Raw genomic sequence first — 23325 nt, 5'->3', positions numbered from 1 at the left:
CCAACTAATAAAAAAAAGTGCCCTGGTAGGAGACAGCAGTGAAGGAAAGACAAGACAAAGGGCAAGGAGAAGACAGAAGTGCTCATGTTAAGGTCGGCTTTCTCCTCATCTTAGTCTAACATGGCCGAATCCTTACTCAGTGACTGTGACCCCATAGTTTAGGTTCCCCAGCCAGAGGAAACATTTTCTAAGCAACTACCCTTTCAAGCCCCTTAAGAATTTTATATGTTTCAATTAGATCACCTGTCATTCTTCTATACTCCAGAGAATATAGGCCTAGTCTACTCAATCCCTTCTCAGAGGTCAATCCCATCATCCCAGGAATCAATCTTGTGAACCTTTGTTGCACTCCCTTTAGGATAAGCATGTTCTTCCTTAGGTAAGGAGACCAAAACTGCACACAATACTCAAGGCCTCATCAATGCCCCGTGTAATTGTAGTCAGACTTTTTTACTCTTATACTCCAATCCCAATAGTTTTGCTTGGCTTCCAGTACTCTGTATCAGACTTGTTATTGTGGACACAGTAGAATCCTAGGCAGTAGTAGAAAATACATTTGAAATCTGTTTAAAAAATAAAGTTTTATATATAGATTTAAAACAAAAAGGTAATACAAAACAGCTTTATCTCAGTCTTGGTTTTCCTTGATCTTCTTAAACCCACAGTAAATGCAAACCCTCATCCCTTTATTCCAGCACTAATAATACCAGAGGGATCTAAAGCAGAAAAATGAATGACAATACTCTGTCATGTTCTTTGACTACTGAACAACTGACTGTTATGGGCCTTCTTTAGTCAAAATAAACAAAGATTTAGTACTGGCTCAGGAATGGATGGACAATAAACCCATCAACCAATTATATAAAATTACCTTCCATAGTCATAGATGTACATTCACACTATGTTTCGGTCCACTCAAAGAAAGGAGGACTATGAGCAAATAATTACCTATCCTCTCATTTTGAAGAAGAAAATTGGAAAGAATCAGATCCTCATGAAGGGATGGCCTGGCTCCAGCTCCACATATTACCAAACAAGTGTTTTATAATGGATATCTCCCTAGATCTAAGTTATTAGATCTCTAGATCTAGCATACAAAATGCTAGCGGTCAATGGGAAAAAGATCTGGGATATATCAGGCCAGAATTTACTGCCCACCATTTGTTGGACTTGCCCTTCCCCATTTGATTTCCTTAAGCTTTTGCATGGCAAGTTGTTGTAAATGGGAGATCAAAACATTGTAGCGCCCTCTACCGGGGATCTGGGACCTGTGTTAACAGGGCAAGCAACTGTGTACCTCCTTAACCAATAAGATTGAAGAATTTTTAATGAACAGTGCAGAATCTGAACCAGGAAGCGTCTGTTGGAATATTGAATTGAATGTCAAATCAGGCACAGAAAGTGAAATAAAGAGAGGGAAAGAACAATTGGATTAAGAGAGGGAGGGAAATAAAGAGGCAGAAAGAAAAATTAAAAATAAAAATTAATTTACAATTAAAAAAAAAATTCTAACAACAATTAAAAGTTTAAGGAATGAGATTCCACACTTGTAAAAGCTATTTTTTAGTGACAGAGAAGTTGTTTGTCAGTAATTAAGACTTATTATGACATTAAAAAGTGTATTTAGCCTTAATGGTCAAGCCCTAACTTTCTTTGATGAGATTAGTCTGTATCTAAGTATAGGAACTTCAGGCTGTTCAATACATTTGAATAGGGAGCCAGATGGTGATTCAGACAGCATCTTCCGGATTTTCACTTTTAACTGCGTGCCTGCACTTCACTGAAGTTGCTATCTGATTTGCACATCAAAAATGATGAATGCCATTAGCCTCACAGTTATTTTTACAGTAACTTCTGGCTCATCATCTCTAGATGTTTTAGTTTCAATATTCATGTTGAGCTGTATGTATCGAAGCAATTTGTGGTCAAAAGACATACACAAATATTGGGCCAAAAAGATGGATGGCATTGTAGTGTGCTAGCCAGAATCATGGATCTAGTTAGTCTTACAAATTTAAAAAGCTCATTTCGTAGATTTTCAAGGAAGTGTCTAGATATTCCTCAAAAGGCAAAAGGGAGCTCGCATGGCACAATAAGGCTACTAAAAACATCCTCTGGACTTGTAATAATTTCCATTACAATTTGTATACTGCCATTTTTGTCCAGGCATGTTAAATAAACAGTAAACGGGGGAAAATTAGAATACTCAGCTTACTTCACTCATGAAGGAGAGCATCAAAACCTATTAGCAAGTTATCATATAGAAGAAAGCAATTATTCATTTGTCTTCCATTGTGTGTTTTCTCTTTCTAAATTCTGTCAAAAGAAATTCAGAGCTTCTCTATATTGCCTTTGCAAGATGTCTGAAATCTATTTTCTAAAGAACTTCCTCTGAACTACAGAATTATGTGAAGATGTTCCACAAATTAAATCCCTTTCAATGCAAAAGTACACAATTAGCACCACTTTATTAATGCACAGGGTGTTATAATTTGAATATTGGTGTTGAAACCCAACCTTTTGGTGTTTTGAACAGAATAGGGTCAGACAGGGGTCCAAGGCCTTTGGCATTTCGTCCTTGAATTCGGAAATAGTACACTGTGTCCAAATTGAGATCAAGAATCTGGTGGGTCAGTCTATCACCACTCACTGACTCCATTCTCCATTCATCGATTGGTGCATTCTTCTCTATTGTATAAAACAAAGAATAGCCTAAAGGTAAAGGAAAAAGTCATTAGGACTATTTTGTGACAATGATGCATTAATTAGATGGGTTCACCATTTGTGTGATATCAACAGTATTTATATTGTCAAATTGGATGCAATATCACAATACAAAAAATTGAATGTACCTTGGCCCTTTGAATGTAGGAATCATCCCAAGGTGCTTCAAACAGTAGAAAGACATGACTAAAAATATGATTTAAAATGAGAAGATTTTTAAAGCTGGATAAAGAAGCAACAAGGTGAACGGATTTTGGGAAGGATTGCCAGAGTGTAGGGTCAAAAGACCTGAAGGCTCTGCTACCAATGATGGAGTAGAGGACAAGGACAATATAGAGGAAGCCAAAGCTGGAATACTGAAGGGCGCAAGGAGGGTGGGGAATGGGAGAGGATTGCAGGAATACAATGATTCAAGACTGTGGAGGAATTCGTATGAGGACGAGATTGGTCTCACTGAAAACCAACAGAGAATAATAACTATCTGGGAGTAATTAAGAGTCAGTATTCAAGCTATCTCAAGCCTTTACTTGGAAGCAGCGTGTATCTGAGCTGTACAGTCCAGAAAGGTCACAAATTCTATCCTCGGTTTATGATGATTGCTGACCCATCCGGGGTGGCACTGTGTGCACTACAATTGGTCTTGGCACTCCTGAGTATAGGAGGAGTAAACGCCTGATTCAGATCAGTCTCCAGTGGACTAGGTTACAAAGTGCTTGTGCACGAACATCATGTGAAGGCAGGATTGGCTATAATAGACTCTATACTCAGCTGTGATAATCTGCTGCTGACAGTTATCATCTAGGCTCACACATGAGGAATGACTACTTAGGCAAGATATCAGAGGTGCAACCATGAAACCATTATCCAGCAAGTGGGGAGTCAGTAATATCAAAGTGTTTGAATGACATTGTATAGCATGGGAAGAAAACCTTAGCATTTTGTAACTATCACTTTCATCCTGAAATAAAATTAGAGCCTTCAAATTTCTCTAAGCTATTTATTTCTAGTTGGAAGAGCATAAATTGCTAACCTGTTCATTCCATGTAGTTGTGTGGTGACAACCACATCAAAAGATTAATAATTGTGTCCTGTTCATTGAGGTTTGTCAATACACTAGTCAGCAATTGATTAATATGGATTACCACAAACAGTGAATATTAGATAAGGTTAATAAATCATGTTCCTGAAATATAGGAATAGGTGAAATGTGAAAACTTATTATGAAGAAGCAGAATGCCAGTAAATGAAAGCTGTCACAATGAGATAAACAAAATAACCAGTAAGTTTCATTTTTTTTAATAATAGGGCCCAACAGCTCCTGTAATTCACTGTCCAAAAAGTCATCACTGGAGCTTGCACAGTTTTAGACTTTTCCAGAGGGTCGATCTACCTTGAAAAATCAAGCAATAACACAATTTGTTTGAATGGTATTTAAAAATGGCCATGTTTATTATAAATTTTAAGTATAATGATTAAATAGGATTTTAATATAAATAATGATGAACAGGAATGGGCAGAATTGCTAATAGCTTTTCTCTGCTTTTTGGTGATGGGAATTGGAAAAGGTACCATTTTATAATCTGTTCATGTTCTGGGCATCGCTGGCTAGGCCAACATTTATTGCCCATCCCTAATTACCCTTGAGAAGGTAGTGGTGAGCTGCCTTCTTGAACCGCTGCAGACCTTGGTGTGTTGGTACACCTACAGTGCTGTTAGGAAGGGAGTTCCAGGATTTTGACTCGGTGACAGTGAAGGAACGGCGATATAGTTCCAAGTCAGGATGGTGTGCGGCTTGGAGGGGAAGTTGTAGATGGTGGTGTTCCTATGCATCTGCTGCCCTTGTCCTTCTAGGTGGTAGAGGTTGTAGGTTTGGAACGTGCTATCAAAGGAGCTTTGGTGAGTTGCTGCAGTGCATCTTATAGATGGTACACACTGCTGCCACTGTGTATCGGTGGTGAAGGGAGTGAAGGGAGTGAATGTTGAAGGTTGTGGATGGGGTGCCAATTAAGCAGGCTGCTTTGTCCTGGATGGTGTTGAGCTTCTTGAGTGTTGTAGGAGCTGCACCCATCCAGGCAAATGGAAAGTATTCCATCACACTCCTGACTTATGCCTTATAGATGGTGGACAGGCACTGGGGTGACAGGAGGTGAGTTACTCACCACAGAATTCCTAGCCTCTGACCTGGATTATATTGAGGTTGCAAATGGAAACAGTCTGATAGAAATGCAGCTTATTTTACCAGTGATCTTTCCATTGGCCTCCATTGGCGGTTGCCAGCTAATGATGATGGCTCGAGGCTTTCCTTCTCTGCTAATAATGGTCAGGTCCTTTGGGGCTGAGGTAGGAGCTATTATCCAAGAATAGAGCAGAGGGGAGGAAAGAAAAAGCAATGTTAAGTAAACTGTGGATCACGACTGCCGAAGGCTTACAATGTTACTGGCAAGGCCATGTAAAATGAGTCATAAATCGAAGTAGGTCACTTCAAGTTTGAACCTGTAACAATATGTTTCCCCAATTGGACCCATAGTGCAAGGCTGGTAAGGGGTACTTTTTTAATAACAGACATGTTCACCTACAAAGTGAATCTAGCACAGATGCTGAAGCATTCCCCTGTACTTGCTGCAGTGTTTGGATAATCTTTTTGCAATGCAAACCTTAACTGAACAAACTATGCTCCAGAGCTGGATTCTAACATTGAAATGCCATGTTCATTCTTTGATTGAGATGATAATATTAATGCCTGTTTTTGTAGCTTGTGAGGGAAATACAATAGTTATGTGGAGCCCCAGAAAACTGGGCTGAGATGTAGATGCAGTTGTGGAGAGGCACTGATTGCAGGCCATACAATTGCCAAAAGTTGTAAAAGATCAATTACTTCTCCAGTGCTTCTGCAATCTTACTTAGTGAGAAGCAGAAATTCACAGACCAGGAAGGTCAATCCCAGGTTTGGGCTGAGTTACTGATTTAATTTCAGTTCATAGGAGCGCTACAAGTGACTTCAACAATCTCACTAGGTCTAAGGAAAAGTAACTCAGCAAAGGTTCCTGCTCTGAATCACTAACTACTGACCCCTGCTAGAAGTCTACATCTGTGGACATCTGTGATCATGAAGTAGAATCAGTATGAATGGAAATTAGGAATAGCAAGAATCAGAAAACACTGATGGGAGTAGTTTATTGCCCCCTAACAGTAGTTATACCATTGGACAGAGCATTCAACAAGAAATTTTTGGAGCTTGTAACAAACGCAATGCAATAATTGTGGGGGACTTTAATCTTCATATGAACATACAAACATATGAATTAACAGCAGGAGTAGGCCATTTGGCCCCTTCATCTCTGCTCCGCCATTTAATAAGATCATGGCTGATCTGATTGTGGCCTCAACTCCACTTTCCTACCTACCCCCAATACTCTTCAATTCCCTTGTTCGTCAAGAGTTTATCTACCTCTGCCTTAAAAATATTCAATGACTCTGCCTCTACTGCTCTGTGGGGAAGAGAGTTCCAAAGACTCATAACCCTCTGAGAGAAAATATTTCTCCTCATCTCCATCTGAAATGGGTGACCCCTTATTTTTAAACTGTGTCCCCTAGTTCAAGTCTCTCCCACAAGGGGAAACATCCTTTCAGCATCTACCCTGTCAAGTTCCCTCAGGATCTTATATGTTTCAATAAGATCACCTCATTCTTCTAAACACCAATGGATATAGACCCAACCTTTCCAACCTTTCATCCTGGGACTGGAACAAGGAAATTGACAAAAGTGGTCTAGAGGATGAGTTTGTAGAGTGTTTTGAGGACAGTTTCTTGAAGCAATAGATTGTGGAGCTGACTAGGGATAAAGCTATCTTTGATATAGTATTGTGTAATGAAGCAGGGTTAATTCGCAATGACATAGTAAAAGATCCACTGGGAAATAGTGATCATAATACCATTGAATTCCATGTTAAGTTTGAAAGTGACATACTCCAATCACAGACAAGAATCTTAAACTTAAACAAAGACAATTATATCGGTATGATGGAGAACTGACTAAGGTAAATTGGGTAAATAGACTAAAAGGTATGGTGGTAAATGAACAGTGGGAAACCTTTAAAGAAACAATTCAAAATGTTCAACAAATATACACTGCATTGCTAAACAAAAACTCAGCAAGAAAGACCCATCTGTGGCTCACTAAGGATAGTATTAGATTAAAAGAAGAGGCTTACAAAGTTGCAAAAAAAGAGGAGCAAGTCTGAAGACTAGGAGTGTTTTAGAAACCAGCAAAGGGCCATCAAAAAAGGTGATAAAAAAGGAAAAGAAGAAATACTGCTGGCTGCTATGTTTGAATGACTTAGTGATTGTCATTTGACAAGCCCCTCCCCATCTGTGGTTTTAACCAGTTTTTTTCTCTGCAGCAAAGGAAAAGTAATTGGACTCTGACATGTGCAGACCTTAAGTGGCAGTCCCCCCTCTCTCTCTCTCCATTTCAGATTGAAAGCTTTCAAATCCTGCTTGTTGACTGACCACCTTTGCATACTTTGGCTACAATCAGAAACCCCGTTGGAGGAAATCATCTGCATCACTATCTCCAAGAATCCCACTGACCCAGTCATCTACCTCTTCAAACTAAAAGTCTCAGGATCACTAAAGTCAGCTAGAAGCCAGCCGAATCGCCAACATCCACAGACTGTATACCTTTTTTATAGACTCTAACTCAACCAATCTACCTTTCCCCACTCTGTAACCTATTTGTGTGTGTGTAAACCTCCAGAGTGTGTGTGTGAGTGAAAGTTGGCATGCTGTTTATTATTTTTATTAGTTTGGTTTAGGTACAATAAAGTTAACCTCTTTCTTTGTTAACTCAAGAAAACCTGTCCTTGTTATGATCACAGCAAGTAAGTAATCAAACACCAACTGAATTGGCCATGGCATCCACTTTAAGAAAGAATTAAACCTGTGGCGGTGTTACAAAAGTGTTTCCTTTTTATAAAGCTTATTTTGAGGACTTGTGTCAAAACTGAAAAGATTCCATGGATGTGTTTTTTTTAACCAAGGGACACTTGAGATGTGGTTTAAAAGCCACCTGTGCTGGATGTTATGTGCTTTGGGCTCAGTAAACAACAGAATCTTTGGTGACCACATGTCAAGGTTTATAGAGGTCAGGAGGTCGACTCACTGTTCTAAGTTTGGATATTGTTTTCAGTGTAGTTGGGTATGAACTGCTTGAAGACAGTTGATATTTTCCTGCCAGGGAAAAAAAATAAACCACCCAGCTCACCTCCTTCTCTACCTCTTTGAAGAAATGATACAATGGTCCAACGTGGGAGAGCTAAAATCCCTGGTGCTGCATAGCTCCTGAAAAGTTGAAAGAAAATCCTTCGATTCAACTGTGTGCTGGCAGAAAACCCTGATGCCACATTTCTCCTAGAAAACCTACTAGGATAATTCTTGACATCTCCAGAATGGACTGTGTCTGAAACGATTCCAGTGACCCGTCTCCATAAACCCGGACACCAGACCAAAAAAGAAGGGACAACTGACTTCCTTCCACATCTTTTTTTTTCAAGTATTAGCAAGTATTTGGCCAAAGTAGTCTTTTTTTGTTTTTTTTTTGTAACAGAGCTCTGCAGAGGTAATTGCTGTATTTTTCCAGTGTGTGTGAGTGTAATCGAGGAACTTTAAAAGGGAACTTTCATATTTCAATCTGTGTGTTAATGCTTTGCTTCATTACTGGTTAAGTCTTGTTTCATAATAAAGTTATAATTTTGTTGTTTATTAAAGAAACCTGATTGGTGTATTTTATTCTGGGATAAAAAATAAAGTATATGATTGGCTGTGTCGGTACTGGGTAAACATTTAAATATATGTTGTGACCTGTGGAGAAGTGGAACTAGAAAAGACAGTGCACGCCTCCCGCCTCGGTCGTAACAGTGGTCTAACTAGGAGAGGGAAAAGTGGGAAGCCCTTCAATCACTCCTCACTTGACTGTAACAGTATATAAAAATGAAGAGAGTAGCTAAAGTAAATGTTGGTCCCTTAGAAGCAGAGACAGGAGAAATTATTATGGGGAATGAGGAAATGGCAGAGCCACTGAACAAATATTTTGTGTTTGACTTCACTGTAAAAGACACAAGTTTCATACCAGAAATAGATGGTAACCTGGGGGCTAAAAAGAGTGAGGAAATTAAGGAAATTAATATCAGCAGAGAAAAAGTATTGGAGAAACTTAAGGGACTATAATTAACAAATGCCCAGGACCTGATAGCCTACATCCTAGAGTTCTAAAAGAGATAGCTGCAGAGATAGTGTTTGCGCTAGCTGTGATTTTCCAAAATTCCTTAGATTCAGGAATGGTCCCATCAGATTGGAAGTTGGCAAATGTTACACCACTTTTCAAGAAAAGAGGGAGAGAGAAAATAGGAAGTGCAGGCCAGTTAGCCTAACACCAGTCATTGGGAAAATGCTGGAGTCTATTATGAAGGAAGGCTTAACAATGCACTTAGAAAAGCACAGTATGATTAGAACAAGAGAACATGGTTTTACTAAAGGAAAATCCTGTTTTACAAATTTATTAGAGTGTTTTGAGGATGTAACTAGTAGGGTAGATAAAGGGGAACCAGTAGATGTAGTATACCTGGATTTCCAAAAGGCATTCAATAAGGTGCCACACAAAAGATTAATTGGCAAGATAAGGGCTCATGGAGTTGGGGGTAATACATTAGCATGGAGAGATGATTGGTTAACAGACAGGAAGCAATGAGTGTACATAAACGGGTCATTTTCAAGTTGGCAGGCAGTGAATAGTGGAGTGCTGCAAGGATCAGTGCTGGGGCCTCAGCTATTTACAATCTGTATTAATAACTTAGATGAAGAGATAGAGGGTAATGTATCTAAGTTTGCTGATAATACAAAGGTAGGTAAGCTGTGGAGAGGACACAGAGTCTACAAAGAGATAGAGATAGATTAAGTGAGTGGGCAACAAGATGGCAGAGGGACTATTATGTAGGGAAGTGTGAAGTTATTCACTTTGGTCGTAAGAATAGAAAAGCAGAATATTTTTTTAAAAGGTGTGAAAGTTGTAAGTGTTGAGTGTCCTATGATGAGAGGCTAAGTAAATTGGGCCTATAGTCTCTGGAGTTTAGAGTTTACATTGAAACATGTAAAATTCTGAAAGGGCTGGATAGGTTAGACACTGAGAAATTGTTTCTGCTGGTCGAGGAATCTAAAACAGGGGGACACAGTTGCAGGATTAGGGGCCAATCATTTGGGACTGAGATGAAGAGAAATTACTTCACTCAAAGAGTTGTGAATCTTTGAAATTCTGTACCCCAGAAGGTTGTGGATGCTCCATCGTTGAATACATTTAAGGCTGGGATAAGTAGATTTTAGGTCTCTCAGGTAATCAAGGGATACGGCGAGCAGGCGGGAAAATGGAATTGAAGCCAAAGATCAGCCATGATTCTGTTGAATGACAAAGCAGCCTCAATGGGCCATATAATCTACTCCTGTTCCTATTTCCTGTGTTCTTGTGTGGACCTTGAGTGAGATCTGAGTCAGATTGGATCTGCTGTGATAGTCTCTGCGGTTAAGTAGTCTACTAATAGCCATTATAAACGTCAATATTTTGAACAAAGCTACTTGGATAAGGTACTGGAGGATGACCAACGGCTATGGAACCAGACCCCAACAAAGTGCCAATGACTTCAGATGGAGAGAGGAGAAAATTGGTAAGTAAAATCATGAGGTGCCCATGTGCACCTCTTTGAATTACGTTATGGTGCAGCATTGGCTAAGGTTTGGGCACAGATTGCCTGCCTGCCCTCCTGGGCAAAGATGGTGCATGGCAGAGGGACAAATCAGAGGAAGAGTGTGGAAAATATTTAAATATCATAGAATCCTACAGCACGAAAGGCCCATCGTGCCTGTGCTGGTTCTTTGGAAGCTATCCAATTCATTCCGCTTCTCTGCTGTTTCCCCATTCTCCTGCAATTCTTTTCCTGATCAGGTATATATGTAAGTCCCTTTTGAAAGTTACTATTGAATCTGCTTCTACCATCCTTCGACAGTGAATTCCAGATCATAACAACTCGCTGCATAAAAAATTCTCTCCATCTTGCCATGTCTCTGTCCTCTGGTTACTGACTCTCCTGCCAGTGGAAATAGTTTCTCTTTGTTTTCTCTATCAAATCCTTAATATCTAAAAATATTGAATAGAAATACACATGAACTCAACAGTAGAATTTTTTTTATTGCCACTGCTTCAATTACATATTTATTCTTCTTTATCCTCCTCTTAGTGGCACTCACTAAGAAATCTGTTCTTTCCTCCCTGTGAATTCTGCTCTGTGAGTAGCAGCTAAGAAGCTTACGTGAGTTACTCTGGAGTGACTCAAATTTAATGCAGGAAGGATCTTACCTTCATTTGGTCCTTCTTCCGTACAACTCTGACTGAGATCAGTGATGTTACTGTGTAGGATATTTTGAGCATGTACCCAGGCCCTGATTCTAAAACTGTGTAGTATAGTGACTTGGCATCACCCATCACCTCCCAACAAGAATTTAACAAACAGAAAAGAAACATTTCAGAAGATTATTTGCAAAGAATGAAGAACTTAGCGCCAGCTAAGAGCTGCTGTATGATCACTGCTGGTCAGTCAAAGGATCAATTCGAAGAATTGGAACAAATGAGTAAGGGAAACATTTTGTTAGCCACTGTGTCATTTCTTAACTGGCTGTTACAGAACAAATGTGGCCTATAACAATTTAAGCCTAAAGCAGACATGTAAAAATCTGTCTGTCTGACTGCATAGTTCAGATTTGCCTGTGCACTCGGGAAGAATCAAGCACCTAGATTACTCTGGTGCAAATAGCTGGTTTTAATGTTTACAATGACTCACCAGCTTCATATGTTGTAGCATGTGCTGTCATACTCCATGTGCTTGACCTCCGTCCTTTGGTCACCATGATAGAGAACTCATACATGGTGTTGGGTTTAAGACTTGTGACAGTGTGACTCAAGGCCGTTGCATCTACAGACTGGACAATAGCAAGGCAGAAAACAGTGGCAAGTTATTGACTATAGATTGAAAAGGTAGAATACACCAAAGAAAATTCATTTCAGCAACCTTAAATGCAAATGCACAGTGAGTTAAGGATGTGCAAAGCGCTAGGTTTCCCAGATTTGATTAAGCAAAGAAAATTGTTGCCTTAAACATTTTATGAATTCGCCAAAGATTTTGTATTCACTTTCCTTTTACGCTAAGCTTGGTTTACAATCTAATGGATTCTCCTTGGAGTAAATATACCTAATTCAGGAAGGACACTGTGACAAAGCCTTCTAAAATGTATGGTATCGTTTTTTTGTTTTTATTTAATGATTTAATTAAAAATTGTTTTAAACAATGAAGCTGCCCTACATAATCTGTCTGCTTCCTGCAACCTCACTACATTTGGATCAAGAATGGTTGTACCATCCCCTGCTGTAATTGTTTAATTCCCTAGCTTTCTTTCCATCATATTTTAAAGATTTTTAAAACTTGGCTTCATCAAATCTCTGTTTCTACATCTTTTCTCCTCTTTTCAACCCTGGTGATGGGAATGCAGTTCTGGGCTTTGTTCCTTGAGGGTTTGCTTAAAAGTAGTAATTTTATGTACTAAAAACCTGAAGTTGTTATTAGCTTTTCAGAATATTTGACAGTCTTACTGATGCTTGTCAATAATTAACTTGGTCAACTTTAAAATCAAAATGATTGTAGGATTTAAAAGTTCATTTTTTTCTAAAAGGGAGTATTTTTGTGATTGTGCTAGGCTGGATTAATTAATTTTAATTGAAATTCATTTGCATTCTGATCCAAAAGCTGAACAGAGCAGACTCAGTATCAGCAGACTTTGCTCAGCAGCAACAAATTTACTGGAAAATAAACAGGCATTAGACCCTCATTAAAATAGTTATGAAGTCTACCCTGTGTTTTAGGTAGCCACCAGGGCACTTGAATATTGCCTGTCCCAATATGGGGTTAGACACATTTAAGGTGCCGTTAGACTGACCAGCAGGAAGGGTTTGAAGCCCTTTAAAAATGGTGTCAGTGCCTGCGCAAAGGCTGCTGACGCCATTGCTGGGGATGGTTAGCCCGGCCCCTCCACATCACTGGGGTGGGCGATCCACCCTAGCCATTTAAATGAGCTGCTGCACTGAATATTGCAGCGGCTCCGCAACGTGCAGTCCACATGGCCAGACCACCATTGTTTATGTCGCTTCATAAATTTCAGCCTTAGGAGTGCAGTCATCGACTGAGGCATCAGGAGGAGAGGCCTCTACCTCCGGCTTTCTCGTATACGTTTTTTGACAATGGAAACAAATTTCAATGAATTAAACAGCATTAAGAAAAGAATAAATCAAGTTTAACTTCAGCATAAGCTTCAGATTATTCTTTAAAATAATAAAAAAGTAGCAGTTACCTTGTACTTGGCACTGGCAGAGTAGCTTGTCCTCCATCGAACCGTATAAAAGCGGGCGTCTGTTGTTAACTTCTGGTTTTTAGGCACAGAGTTATCTGCCCAGCTGACCCTGACAGAGTCATGACTGACTGCAACTGCTTGGACACCTACAGGTGGTAGCATGGGGGTGGAGGCATCTGGGATTGAGGTAGGAAGATCACCAAACAAATGAAACAAATCAACATCTAAGGGGTCAATAGGGTCTGGGTCATGGCAGCAAACAAATTATGCATCGAATCAAGGTGCAGAAAAGAAGAAAAACGGCAGCAATAATTCAAGGAATGAGAAATGCATAAAAATGGTATGAAATGATATGAGAAAATTATAAAAGAAAATTCATGTTAATTCAGTCAGGAAAGCAGATTTATACAGGGATAAGCAAACATATGAATAATCACATCCTTTAAGCTGAATAATGGGGTAATCTCTCATCAAATTAAGCTGATGTTACCGCTAGTTCTAATTACTTGGCGTTGTTTTGTTTTCTTTGTCTGCAGCGCATAATATCACGCTTGACAGAGTGCTAGGCTGTGAGTTTACATCTAGGTTTTTTTCACACTCCAATCCAGTAGGACTGGAAAACAGAGGGCCCTGACAGGTGAAAAAACTTGGAGGGAGAACCAAGCTGTTGTGTGTACATTTGCATGTTGACATATGCAATGAACCAGTTGGAATTTGGTTTAAACTTTTAATTCTCAATGCAGTGAGTTTCTGAACTTGGCTGTGGGGAATAGGAAGCAGATGATTCCTCTTGGAAAGAAAAAGAGGGACAAATCAAAGGGATAGTTCAGCTGTGACACTGGGCTGAATTTAAGAAGCAGAAAAATAGCAGCCCACCTGCGCGGGCTGCACGCCAAAGAGCCGCCGCAATTCCAAGCGTGTCGCTCATTTAAATAGCCGAGGCGGGCCTCCCCCGGCAATGGCGTCAGCCGCCTGTGCGCAGGCACTGATGCCATTTTTAAAGGGCTGTCAGCCTACTGGTAAATTTAAATATTTAAAGGGAAATGAATTTAAATACATAAAAACATATCTTTTGCCCCTCTCCCACCCCCTTAATAGCAATTAAATTAATTAATTGCCCACCCCCCCCCAAAAACACTTGCCTTTACCAACTGACCTGTGCCCCACCCCCCCCCAAACTGCACAAACTTTCAACTTCAACCCTTCCCACCATCCCTACACCCATGATGCTAATTTGACCCCATTCCCTCCCCCAATTCTCCGCATTGATAAACTTGTCTCCCCCCCCCCAGCCCCACAAGTGTTTCGCCTCATTTCCTCGGATGGGGATCGGAAGGCGCGGCAGTGCTGGCTGCCTGGCTGAAGATCGCGGCAGGATGTCAGGAGGAGACGTGAGATTCATTAATGCAATTAGTTTAATTTATTTAAATTGGGGTCCCGCCACCGGCAATATCGGGCCCTGCCGGCGTTGAGGTCCATGGCGGGTCTCATCCGGGGCCATATTCAGGCCCCCCCTCCCTCCCACCCCAGCCACGGATCCCGACGTCGAGGGCTGCTTGAAATCCAGCCCACTGTCTTCATCTCCTAAAATGACCATTGAAAGCATCACTGTGCGAGGCTTGCCAGCACAGTTTGGGATATTGTCTGTGGGACAGTACTACCTACAGATGGAAGAAAAGAGAAGTCTAGGGAAAAGGGAGAAACTGAAGGAAATCTTATAAAATGAAAAGAAAACATTGTCTTGTTGTAGGTAAATATTGAAAATTCCAGAATTTAAATAATTACAGCAAATTGATTTATGTCCCCATAACCCTATTAAAGGGGAAAGAACATTGTTTTTTTGATTATTCCTTTCAATCTGTTTATGATTGATTAAAGAAAATTTAAAGATAGATAATTTAAATACAAATAATTTTACTTTAAATAATTTCGGGAATTATATTCCACACCATCTCCATACTCTTTTTTTCACCAAGGCTGAAAGTTTTAAGTCCTGATTGCCACTGGAAGATAGAATGCAAGTTATGGCTCTTTTTAGCAGACATCTATCCTCAAGCAATTCTAATAGCATGGTGACTTTTGATATTTTCTTAAACGTTCAGAGTTGGACCTCAGACAGTTCTTTGAGCTTGACTGATGTGAACTTTAACAATTGAGAAGATTTATTCAAGACCCAAAATATTCACCCAGTGTAGTCTATATCACTTTCAATGTACAGAATTACTTCAGATAGCAGGCATCATGTGCAGTGAACTGTAGTGAGAGAGAATCCCACTAGAGTAATTACCAGGCTTGTTTGCTGTCTCAAGTTTGACAAATGTATACTCTTACCAGTACTCCCAGGATGACAATTCGACTCTCAAAGGTATTTAAGATCAGTCTTTCCTTCCCATACAAAACCTCATTCCTAGTGGAGCAAGACTTGTTAAAGTGAGGCCCCCGAGGTCTCAAGACCATTTTGCCCTTAATTCTGAACATAGTGCTTTAGACAAAGTCTGACATAAAGTCGCAGCTGAACAGTGCCTTAATTAATTCTTAGAAAGTTGTCTTTGGCTCCTTTGAGAATTACCAATAGCTCGTCCAAAAGTCCATTGTTGAAATGACAGTGAGATAACAATATAAGCCTAAGAACACATATGATTGTGATCTACAGGCCTTCATCTGTACAGCTTAAGAAAGATGAGAGAGAGAAACCAGGAAATTATAGATCTATTAGTCTAAAATCTGTTGTGGGGAAGTTATTGGAATCAATCATTGAGGACAGAGTGACTGAGCACTTCAGAGAAATTTGAACTGATTAGAGACAGCCAACATGAATTTGTGAAGCGTAGGTCATGCCTAATAAACCTAATTGAATTTTTTCAGGAAGTAACTAAAGTAATTAACAGGGGAATGTCTATGAAAGTAGTTTATATGAACTTGCAAGGTTCCGCATAAGAGACTGTTAGCTAAAATTAAAGCTTATAGAATTGTAGCCAAATGATTAACCTGGTTAGGCAGAAGAAGACAGGCAGAGTAGAAGCAATGAGTATATACTCAAATTGAAAGGAAGTGACTTGTGGCATCTCTCAAGGATCTGTGCTGGGCCCTCAACTATTTGCTATATTTATTAATGACTTAGAAAACACAAGTTTGCTGATAATACAAAGATTGGTGACATAGGAAGTAGTGTAGGGAGGAGCATAAAATTACAAAGAGACATTGATATACTGGGGGGAATTTTATGCTGACGCTGCGGACCTCGACGTCAGGAGAAACTGACGCCCAGATCCCCGCATCACCTATTTTCTGACATGCCCGCCGAATTTAGTGCCAATCAGGCACTTAATTGGACAGTGCCAGGCTTTCCATAGGATCTAGGACCCTGTTGCTGGAAGTCACACCCTTGGAAAGCTGCCAGCCCATCAGAAGCTGGCAGTTGCAGTACCACCGCGGAGGCGGTGGCTGCTGCTGGCGGTGACTGTCCTGGAGGCTGAGGAGCATTGCTGGAGCCAGGCCTCAGGTAGATCAGGATGGGAGGGGTTTCGTGGGGTGTGGGGTTCGTAGAGGAGGGGGTCAGCAGCAAGGGCAGGGGGTTGGCCCTCAGCGGGCCCCCGTTCCCGCTGTCAGGTCCCTTGTTCAGGCACTATGTGCCTTTTAACTAGGAACCCTACACCCTGGATCTGGGAAGCAGCACACATGGCTTTTCCTATCATGCTTCCCATGCGGCGACAGGGCTGCCCGCCGCATGGGTAATTACAGCTGCGGTGGGAAGAGACCCTTAACTGGGGGTTAATTGCCCAGTTATGGGCCTCAACTGGTGGCGGGGTGGGAAGGCCTTTCACAGGCCCTCTGCCCTGGACTAAATTTCGGCGGAGGTGGAATGGTGGCAGCCACCACCATCCCACCCGATTTTATGCTCTCCCCATCTCCAAACCTGTGCAGGGAAAAGCATAAAATTCCACCCTTTGGGCTGAATTTTACCAGCCCTCCGGCATTGGGGGTCGTGGCAGGGGGGCCCAGAAAATTCTTCTGGGAGAGGCCTGCCACAACTCCTGACGGCGAGAAGGCCCTGCCGCATCTTATCGGTGGTGGCGAGCCTCGGTGCGGCCCACCGGCCCCCCCACCTCTGATGCTCCAAGGCGGGGCCTTCATTTTAATATTAAAATGAATGAAAACACATGCAAATAAACTTACCTTGTCCGGTGGCTGTCCCATGCTGATATTCCGGCCGGTGGTCGGAAGTCCCCCACCTTGGATCTCCATTCGGAGATCCGAGGTGAGACACTGGTGGGGAGGGGGGGGAAGAGTGAAGTTTTCAGGGCCGGGGGCGGAAATGGGGAAGAATCTTTCCATTGGCTGAGGGAGTGGTGGGAAGTGGCTGAAGGGCAAAGTTACACAGTTTGGGGGGCAAAGTTGATGATTAGGAAGTAAAGGTTTTCCAGTGTGTAAATAACATTAAATGGCTATTGGAGAGGGTGGGAGAGGGGCCTAGATCTTTTGGTAAAGTTTTTAATTTTAATTTGCCTACAATGTGCCTTTAAAAGTTAAACTACTGTTAAGGGCTTGAAGCCCTTTAAAAATGGTGCTGGGGCTCATCGACAGGCGATCCGTGCGGGCAGACTGCCAACTTCAGAGCGCCCCACCGCGATTTAGTTTAGTTTAGTTTAGAGATACAGCACTGAAACAGGCCCTTCGGCCCACCAAGTCTGTGCCGACCATCAACCACCCATTTATACTAATCCTACACTAATTCCATATTCCTACCACACCCCCACCTGTCCCTATATTTCCCCTACCACCTACCTATACTAGGGGCAATTTATAATGGCCAATTAACCTATCAACCTGCAAGTCTTTGGCATGTGGGAGGAAACCGGAGCACCCGGAGGAAACCCACGCAGACACAGGGAGAACTTGCAAACTCCACACAGGCAGTACCCAGAATTGAACCCGGGTCGCTGGAGCTGTGAGGCTGCGGTGCTAACCACTGCGCCACTGTGCCGCCCCACGCCCCATTTGTGGCACGCTCGTAAAATTCAAGCCTTTGAGCGGTCAAAATTGTGGCAGATGAATTTCAACACAAGTAAATATAAGGTCATCCATTTCTGGCCACAAAATAATAGATCTGAGTACTTTTTTGATTATGAAAAGCTAGGAACAGTGGAGATCAAAAGAGATTTAGGGGTCCAGGTCACTAAAATATAGTAGTTAGGTATCACAATAAAATCAAAAAGGTGAATAGAATGTTAACATTTATAAGACCAAAGGGTTATGATATAAAAGGGAGGAGGCTTTGCGACAAAGAGCAGGTTAGATTACATTTGGAGTATTGCGCACAGTTCTGAGAACTGCACCTTAGAAAGGATATATTGTCCTTGAAAGGAGTTCAGCACAGATTCACTGGAATGTTACCAGGGCTCCAGGGGTTAGATTATGAGGAGAGATCATGCAAATAAGGCTTGTAATCTCCAGAATATAGATACATAGGGGGTGATTTATTTGCAATTTTTAAGGCCTTGAAAGGAATCGATAGGGTAGAGATAAAGTTTTTCTGCTAGTGGGGGAGACTACGACAAGGGGATAGAACCAGAAAATCAGAGCCAGGCCATTTGGCAGAAAAGTTAGGAAACACTTCTTCACACAAAGTTTGGTGCAAATGTGGAACTCTCTCCCACAAAATGCAGTAGATGCTAGCTCATTTAATAATTTTAAATCTGAGATCAGTAGATTTTTGCTAGCCTGAGCACCTGGGGCACAGACTGAAGGATGGGAAAAACATACATATGGAAGATTAAAAATTCAACACGTTCTACACTCACTTGAGAAATCATGAAAGAAACAGCTCCTGCATATTCAATAGAGCAAATAGGAGTCTGATGAGGAGAGAAAAAGAGCAATGAATGACAGAAGAGAGTGAACAAAATATAAGATAGAAGTTATAAAAAAGAGAAAAGGTGGTGGGAAAGACCCAACAAAATCCTGATCCAAAGAAAGCAGGTTGGCTGGAAAGATGCAAGCAGTGCTTCCTTATCTCCAGACTCAGCCAGTTCCAGTGTGTTCAACCCACAATACATAAAGGGCTGAATTTTACCGGCCCCTCGATGCCGTGGGTCACGGCGTGGGGGGGCAGCAAAATTCTGCAGGGAGAGGCCCGCCTCGACCTGCGACATCGAGATGGGGCCACCACATATTACTGGCGGCGGGCCCTTGATCAGCATATGCAAAGTAACATGGAACATATGTAAATAAGCTTAGCTGCAGGCGGCGGCCGTCCAACACAGATATTACGGCTGCCGTTCGTGCTCCGTGCGCCTTTGGAACTGCACACAGAGTTCCGAGGCGAGAACCCTGGCGGGGAGGGGGAAGCAATAGAATTTTCAGGGTGGCAGGGGTGGGGAATCGGGGAAAACAAATGTTATTGGTTGTGTGAATGGTGGGAAGGGGTTAGAGGCCAAATGTCAGAAGGTTGGGGGGGAGATTTCGGAAAGGGAATAAAGTGTTGTAGGACATTAGGTGCCACGTAAATGACCATGGGGGGGTGGGGGGGGGTGGTAGTTGGGGAAGGGCCTCCATCACACAAATTTTTATTTGATAAACTTTCCCAATGCAACCACTTTAAATATTAAAATTGTACTGAAGAGCTTGAAGCCCTTTAAAATGGTGCCGGATACCGCTGCTGGGGAGTCGGTGGCCGCTCCCGATGACATAAAGGGGCCTCCTCAAATTCAGAAATATTGCGGGGGCTTAGGGACGCTGCATCCGTGCAGGATGCACACCATGAACTGCGGTGCACTCATAAAATTTGGGGCAAAGATTGAGATAAGTGGACAAGCACATATCAGAATGGTAGGGAATTTCTTGAGTGTGTTCAGCATAGTTTTCTGCAACAAGGGGCAGAATTTTATTTCAGCGACAGGGGACTGAATCTTATCAGCGCGCTGTGCTCTGCGGTGGTGCCCTGTGAACGTGGCGGCCTTCTGACACGGAAGTGCTGCCGCACAACCCCCGTGATATTACGCACGGGGGATGATTTAAATGGAGGGAGCGGAGTGGACACACCCGATAATGTAGAGGTGGTGGCCTCCGCGTCCCCGGAAACGGCATCTGGCACCACCGTGCAGGTGCCATTTTTAAAGGGCTCCAAGCCCTCAGGAAAAATTTTAATATTTAAAGCAGTTTTGCAAAATGTTTATTTCAAATAAAAAAAAACATGCAGGCCATTTCCCAACCCGCACAATGGTGTGTTTACTGCCTGTTGTGTTTGTAATGTATTTTACTCCCCGCACAAACGTTCCCCCTCTTCACTTTTGCCCTTCAACCCCTTCCCATCATCCCCACAGCCAATAGGTATAGTTTTGCCCACTCCCCCACCCCTCCTGCCCTGATAATTTTATTCCTCCCCCTCCCCAACAGTGTCTAGTCTCGGAACCACAACGAAGTGCCGAAGGCTTGCGAGACGTGGCCGATGGGCTGTAAAATCGGCATGGGACGGTCGCTATCGGCAGGTAAGTTAATTTGAATGTCAATTATCCACATTGTAATATTTTAATGAAGGGCCCGCCACCAAGCAGCGGGGGGACCGCACCAAGGCCTTGCCCCGCCACTAATATCCGGCGGGACCTTCTCGGCGTCGTGGGTCGAGGCAGGCCGCACCCGCTAACATTTTACGGGCCTTCCCGCCGCAACCCACGGCATCATGGGACTGATAAAACTCAGCCCAGGGTCTTGGCAACGGGCTAGCAAACAGGGGCGATCCTGCCTCGGCCATTTGTCGGACCCCAACTGAATTCAGTGGTGGGCAGGCAATTAACTGCTTGCTGTTGGGCATGCCATCCCCTTCAAGGGACAAGATTCCACCCCAAGAGCTGCCAGCCAATCAGAAGGCCGGCAGCTCAGCAATCCCAGTTGAGCCACCGGGAGTGGTCGCCACTGTTGGTACTGTAGGAGGCCTGGAGCGGCAGTCATGGAGGAGGCTCTGGAATTAAGGTAAGTGGGGTCATGCTCTCTGAAGAAATCTGGGGGGGGGGGGGAGGGTTCTTTCAGCGGGTCGTGGCCCTTGCTGCTGGGGTGGGGGGAGGGCCCTCCGTGGGCCACAGGGGGCCTGAGCCCAAAGGGAGGCCACCAGCCTTTACTGGGTGGACTCCCCACATGGCAGAGAGCCCCCATGCCACTGGTAAAATACCAGTGGCAGTGGGATAGACCCTTAGGTGGCCCTTAATTGGCCACTTAAGGACCTTAGCTGGCCTCTGGGCAGGTAGGTGATCCTTGACCTTGCCTAGCCTTGGTAAAATTCCATGGTGTTGGGAAGGCGATGGGAACTCCACCCCCCACCCGTCCCACCCTGACCCCCTGCCTTCCCTCTCTACTTGTTGCCCCCTCCCAACCTCAGTCTCCCAGCTCATCCCTGGAAGGCTGGTAAATTCCAGTCCAACATATCCTAGAGTCAACAAAGGGACATGCCATACTAGATGTTGTAATGAGCCAGATTAAGTTAACGCCCAACAAAGTTTTTGAAAGGGAGAAACGTGAAACAGCTACTAAGATTCTAGATTTAGGTGAGACTGATTTCAATGTGATGAGACAGAGACTATCCACTGTAAACTGGGCAAATTTGTTAATGTGTAAAATGACAGATCATCAGTTGAAGGTGTCCAAAAAACAAATTTAATGTGATACAGAATCAGTTTACACACTTTAGCGACAAGAGCTCTACCTGCTAAAACAGCCATGGACGACTAAAGGGACAACATATAACTAAAGAAATAAGCATACAAAAATGCAAAGAAAAAGCACAGGCCTTGGTGAATGAGAAAGATACAAAGCACAGAAAAGTGTGACAGAACAGATAGCAAGAGCCACAAAAAGGAAATATGAAATGAAACTTGTAACAAAATCAACACCAAAAGCTTTTACAGTCGGAAAAAGAGGGTGGTCAGGAGCAATGTGGGCTCCTTGAAGTAAGGGAAGGCAGAAATGCTGAATAATTAAAAAATAAAAACTGGAAGTGCTGGAAATACCCAGCAGGTCAGGCAGCATCTGTGGAGAGAGAAACAGAGTTAACGTTTCAGTTCTGTGACCTTTCATCACAACCCACAACCAACGATTCTGATCAAAGCTCTGCAGTCCTGTCACATCCAGTTGTGAATGGTGGTGGACAATTAAACAGCTGACAGGAGGAGGAGGCTCCACAGATATCCCCATCCTCAATGATGGGGGATCCCAGCACATCAGAGCGAAAGACAAGGCTGAAGCATTTGTAATCATCTTCAGCCAGAACTGCTGAGTGGATAATTCATCTGGGCCTCCCCCCAACATCAGAGATGTCAGTTTTCGGACAATTTGATTCACTCCACATAATATTAAGCTATTCCAGTACAGCTGCAACTCTGGCATCTAGCGACAATGTGGAAAGTTGACCAGATATGCCCTGTCCACAAAAAGCAGTACAAATCCAATCCACCCAATTACCTCTGCATCAGTCTACTCTTAATCATAAGCAAAGTGATGGAAGGTGTCATTGACAGTGCTAACAAGTGGCACTAATTCACTAATAACTTGCTCACCGATGCTCAGTTTGGGTTGTGCCAGGGCCACTGAGATCCGGACCTCATGACAGCCTTGGTACAAACATGGACAAAAGAGTTGAATTCCAGATGCATGATGAGAATGACTGCCCTTGATATCAAGGCAGCATTTGACAGAATGTGGCACCAAGGAGCCCTAGTAAAATTCAAGACAATGGGAATCAGGGAGAAAACTCTCCACTGGCTGGAGTCTTACCGAGCACAAAGTAAGATGGTTGTGGTTGTTGGAGACCAATCATCTCAGCCCCAGGGCATTGCTGCAGGAGTTCCTCAGGGCAGTGCCCTAGGCCCACCCATCTTTAGCTGCTTCAACAATGACCTTCTCTCCATTGTACAGTCAGAGGTGCAGAGGATTGCTGATCATTGCACAGTGTTCAGTACCATTCACGACTCCTCAAATAATGAAGCAGTCCATGCCCGCATGCAGAAAGACATGGACAACTTTCAGGCTTGGGCTGATAAACGGCAAGTGACATTTGTGCTACAGAAGTGCCAGGCAATGACCCTCTCGAGCAAGAAAAATCGAACCATCACCCTTTGACATTCAACATACCATCGCTGAATCCCCCACCATCAACAACCTTGGGATTAC

At 42.7% G+C, this 23325-nt stretch overlaps 1 protein-coding gene across 1 annotated transcript in view; it reads right to left on the bottom strand.

Moving 5' to 3' along the window:
* dcc (DCC netrin 1 receptor) overlaps positions 1-23325 on the bottom strand; it is a 1023267-nt gene that overhangs the window by 112392 nt on the left and 887550 nt on the right. Inside the window, exons 19-22 of the mRNA XM_068054526.1 lie at positions 13168-13343; positions 11607-11745; positions 4964-5071; positions 2518-2712 (exon numbers count right to left, since the gene is read on the bottom strand). Coding sequence (XP_067910627.1) covers positions 2518-2712; positions 4964-5071; positions 11607-11745; positions 13168-13343 — 618 coding nt within the window. The remainder of the gene's footprint in view (positions 1-2517; positions 2713-4963; positions 5072-11606; positions 11746-13167; positions 13344-23325) is intronic.

This window comes from Heterodontus francisci, chromosome 1 (assembly GCF_036365525.1).
Source record: "Heterodontus francisci isolate sHetFra1 chromosome 1, sHetFra1.hap1, whole genome shotgun sequence".
In the NCBI taxonomy this organism is placed as follows: domain Eukaryota; kingdom Metazoa; phylum Chordata; class Chondrichthyes; order Heterodontiformes; family Heterodontidae; genus Heterodontus; species Heterodontus francisci.
This window is presented reverse-complemented; position numbering and strand designations above follow the sequence as displayed.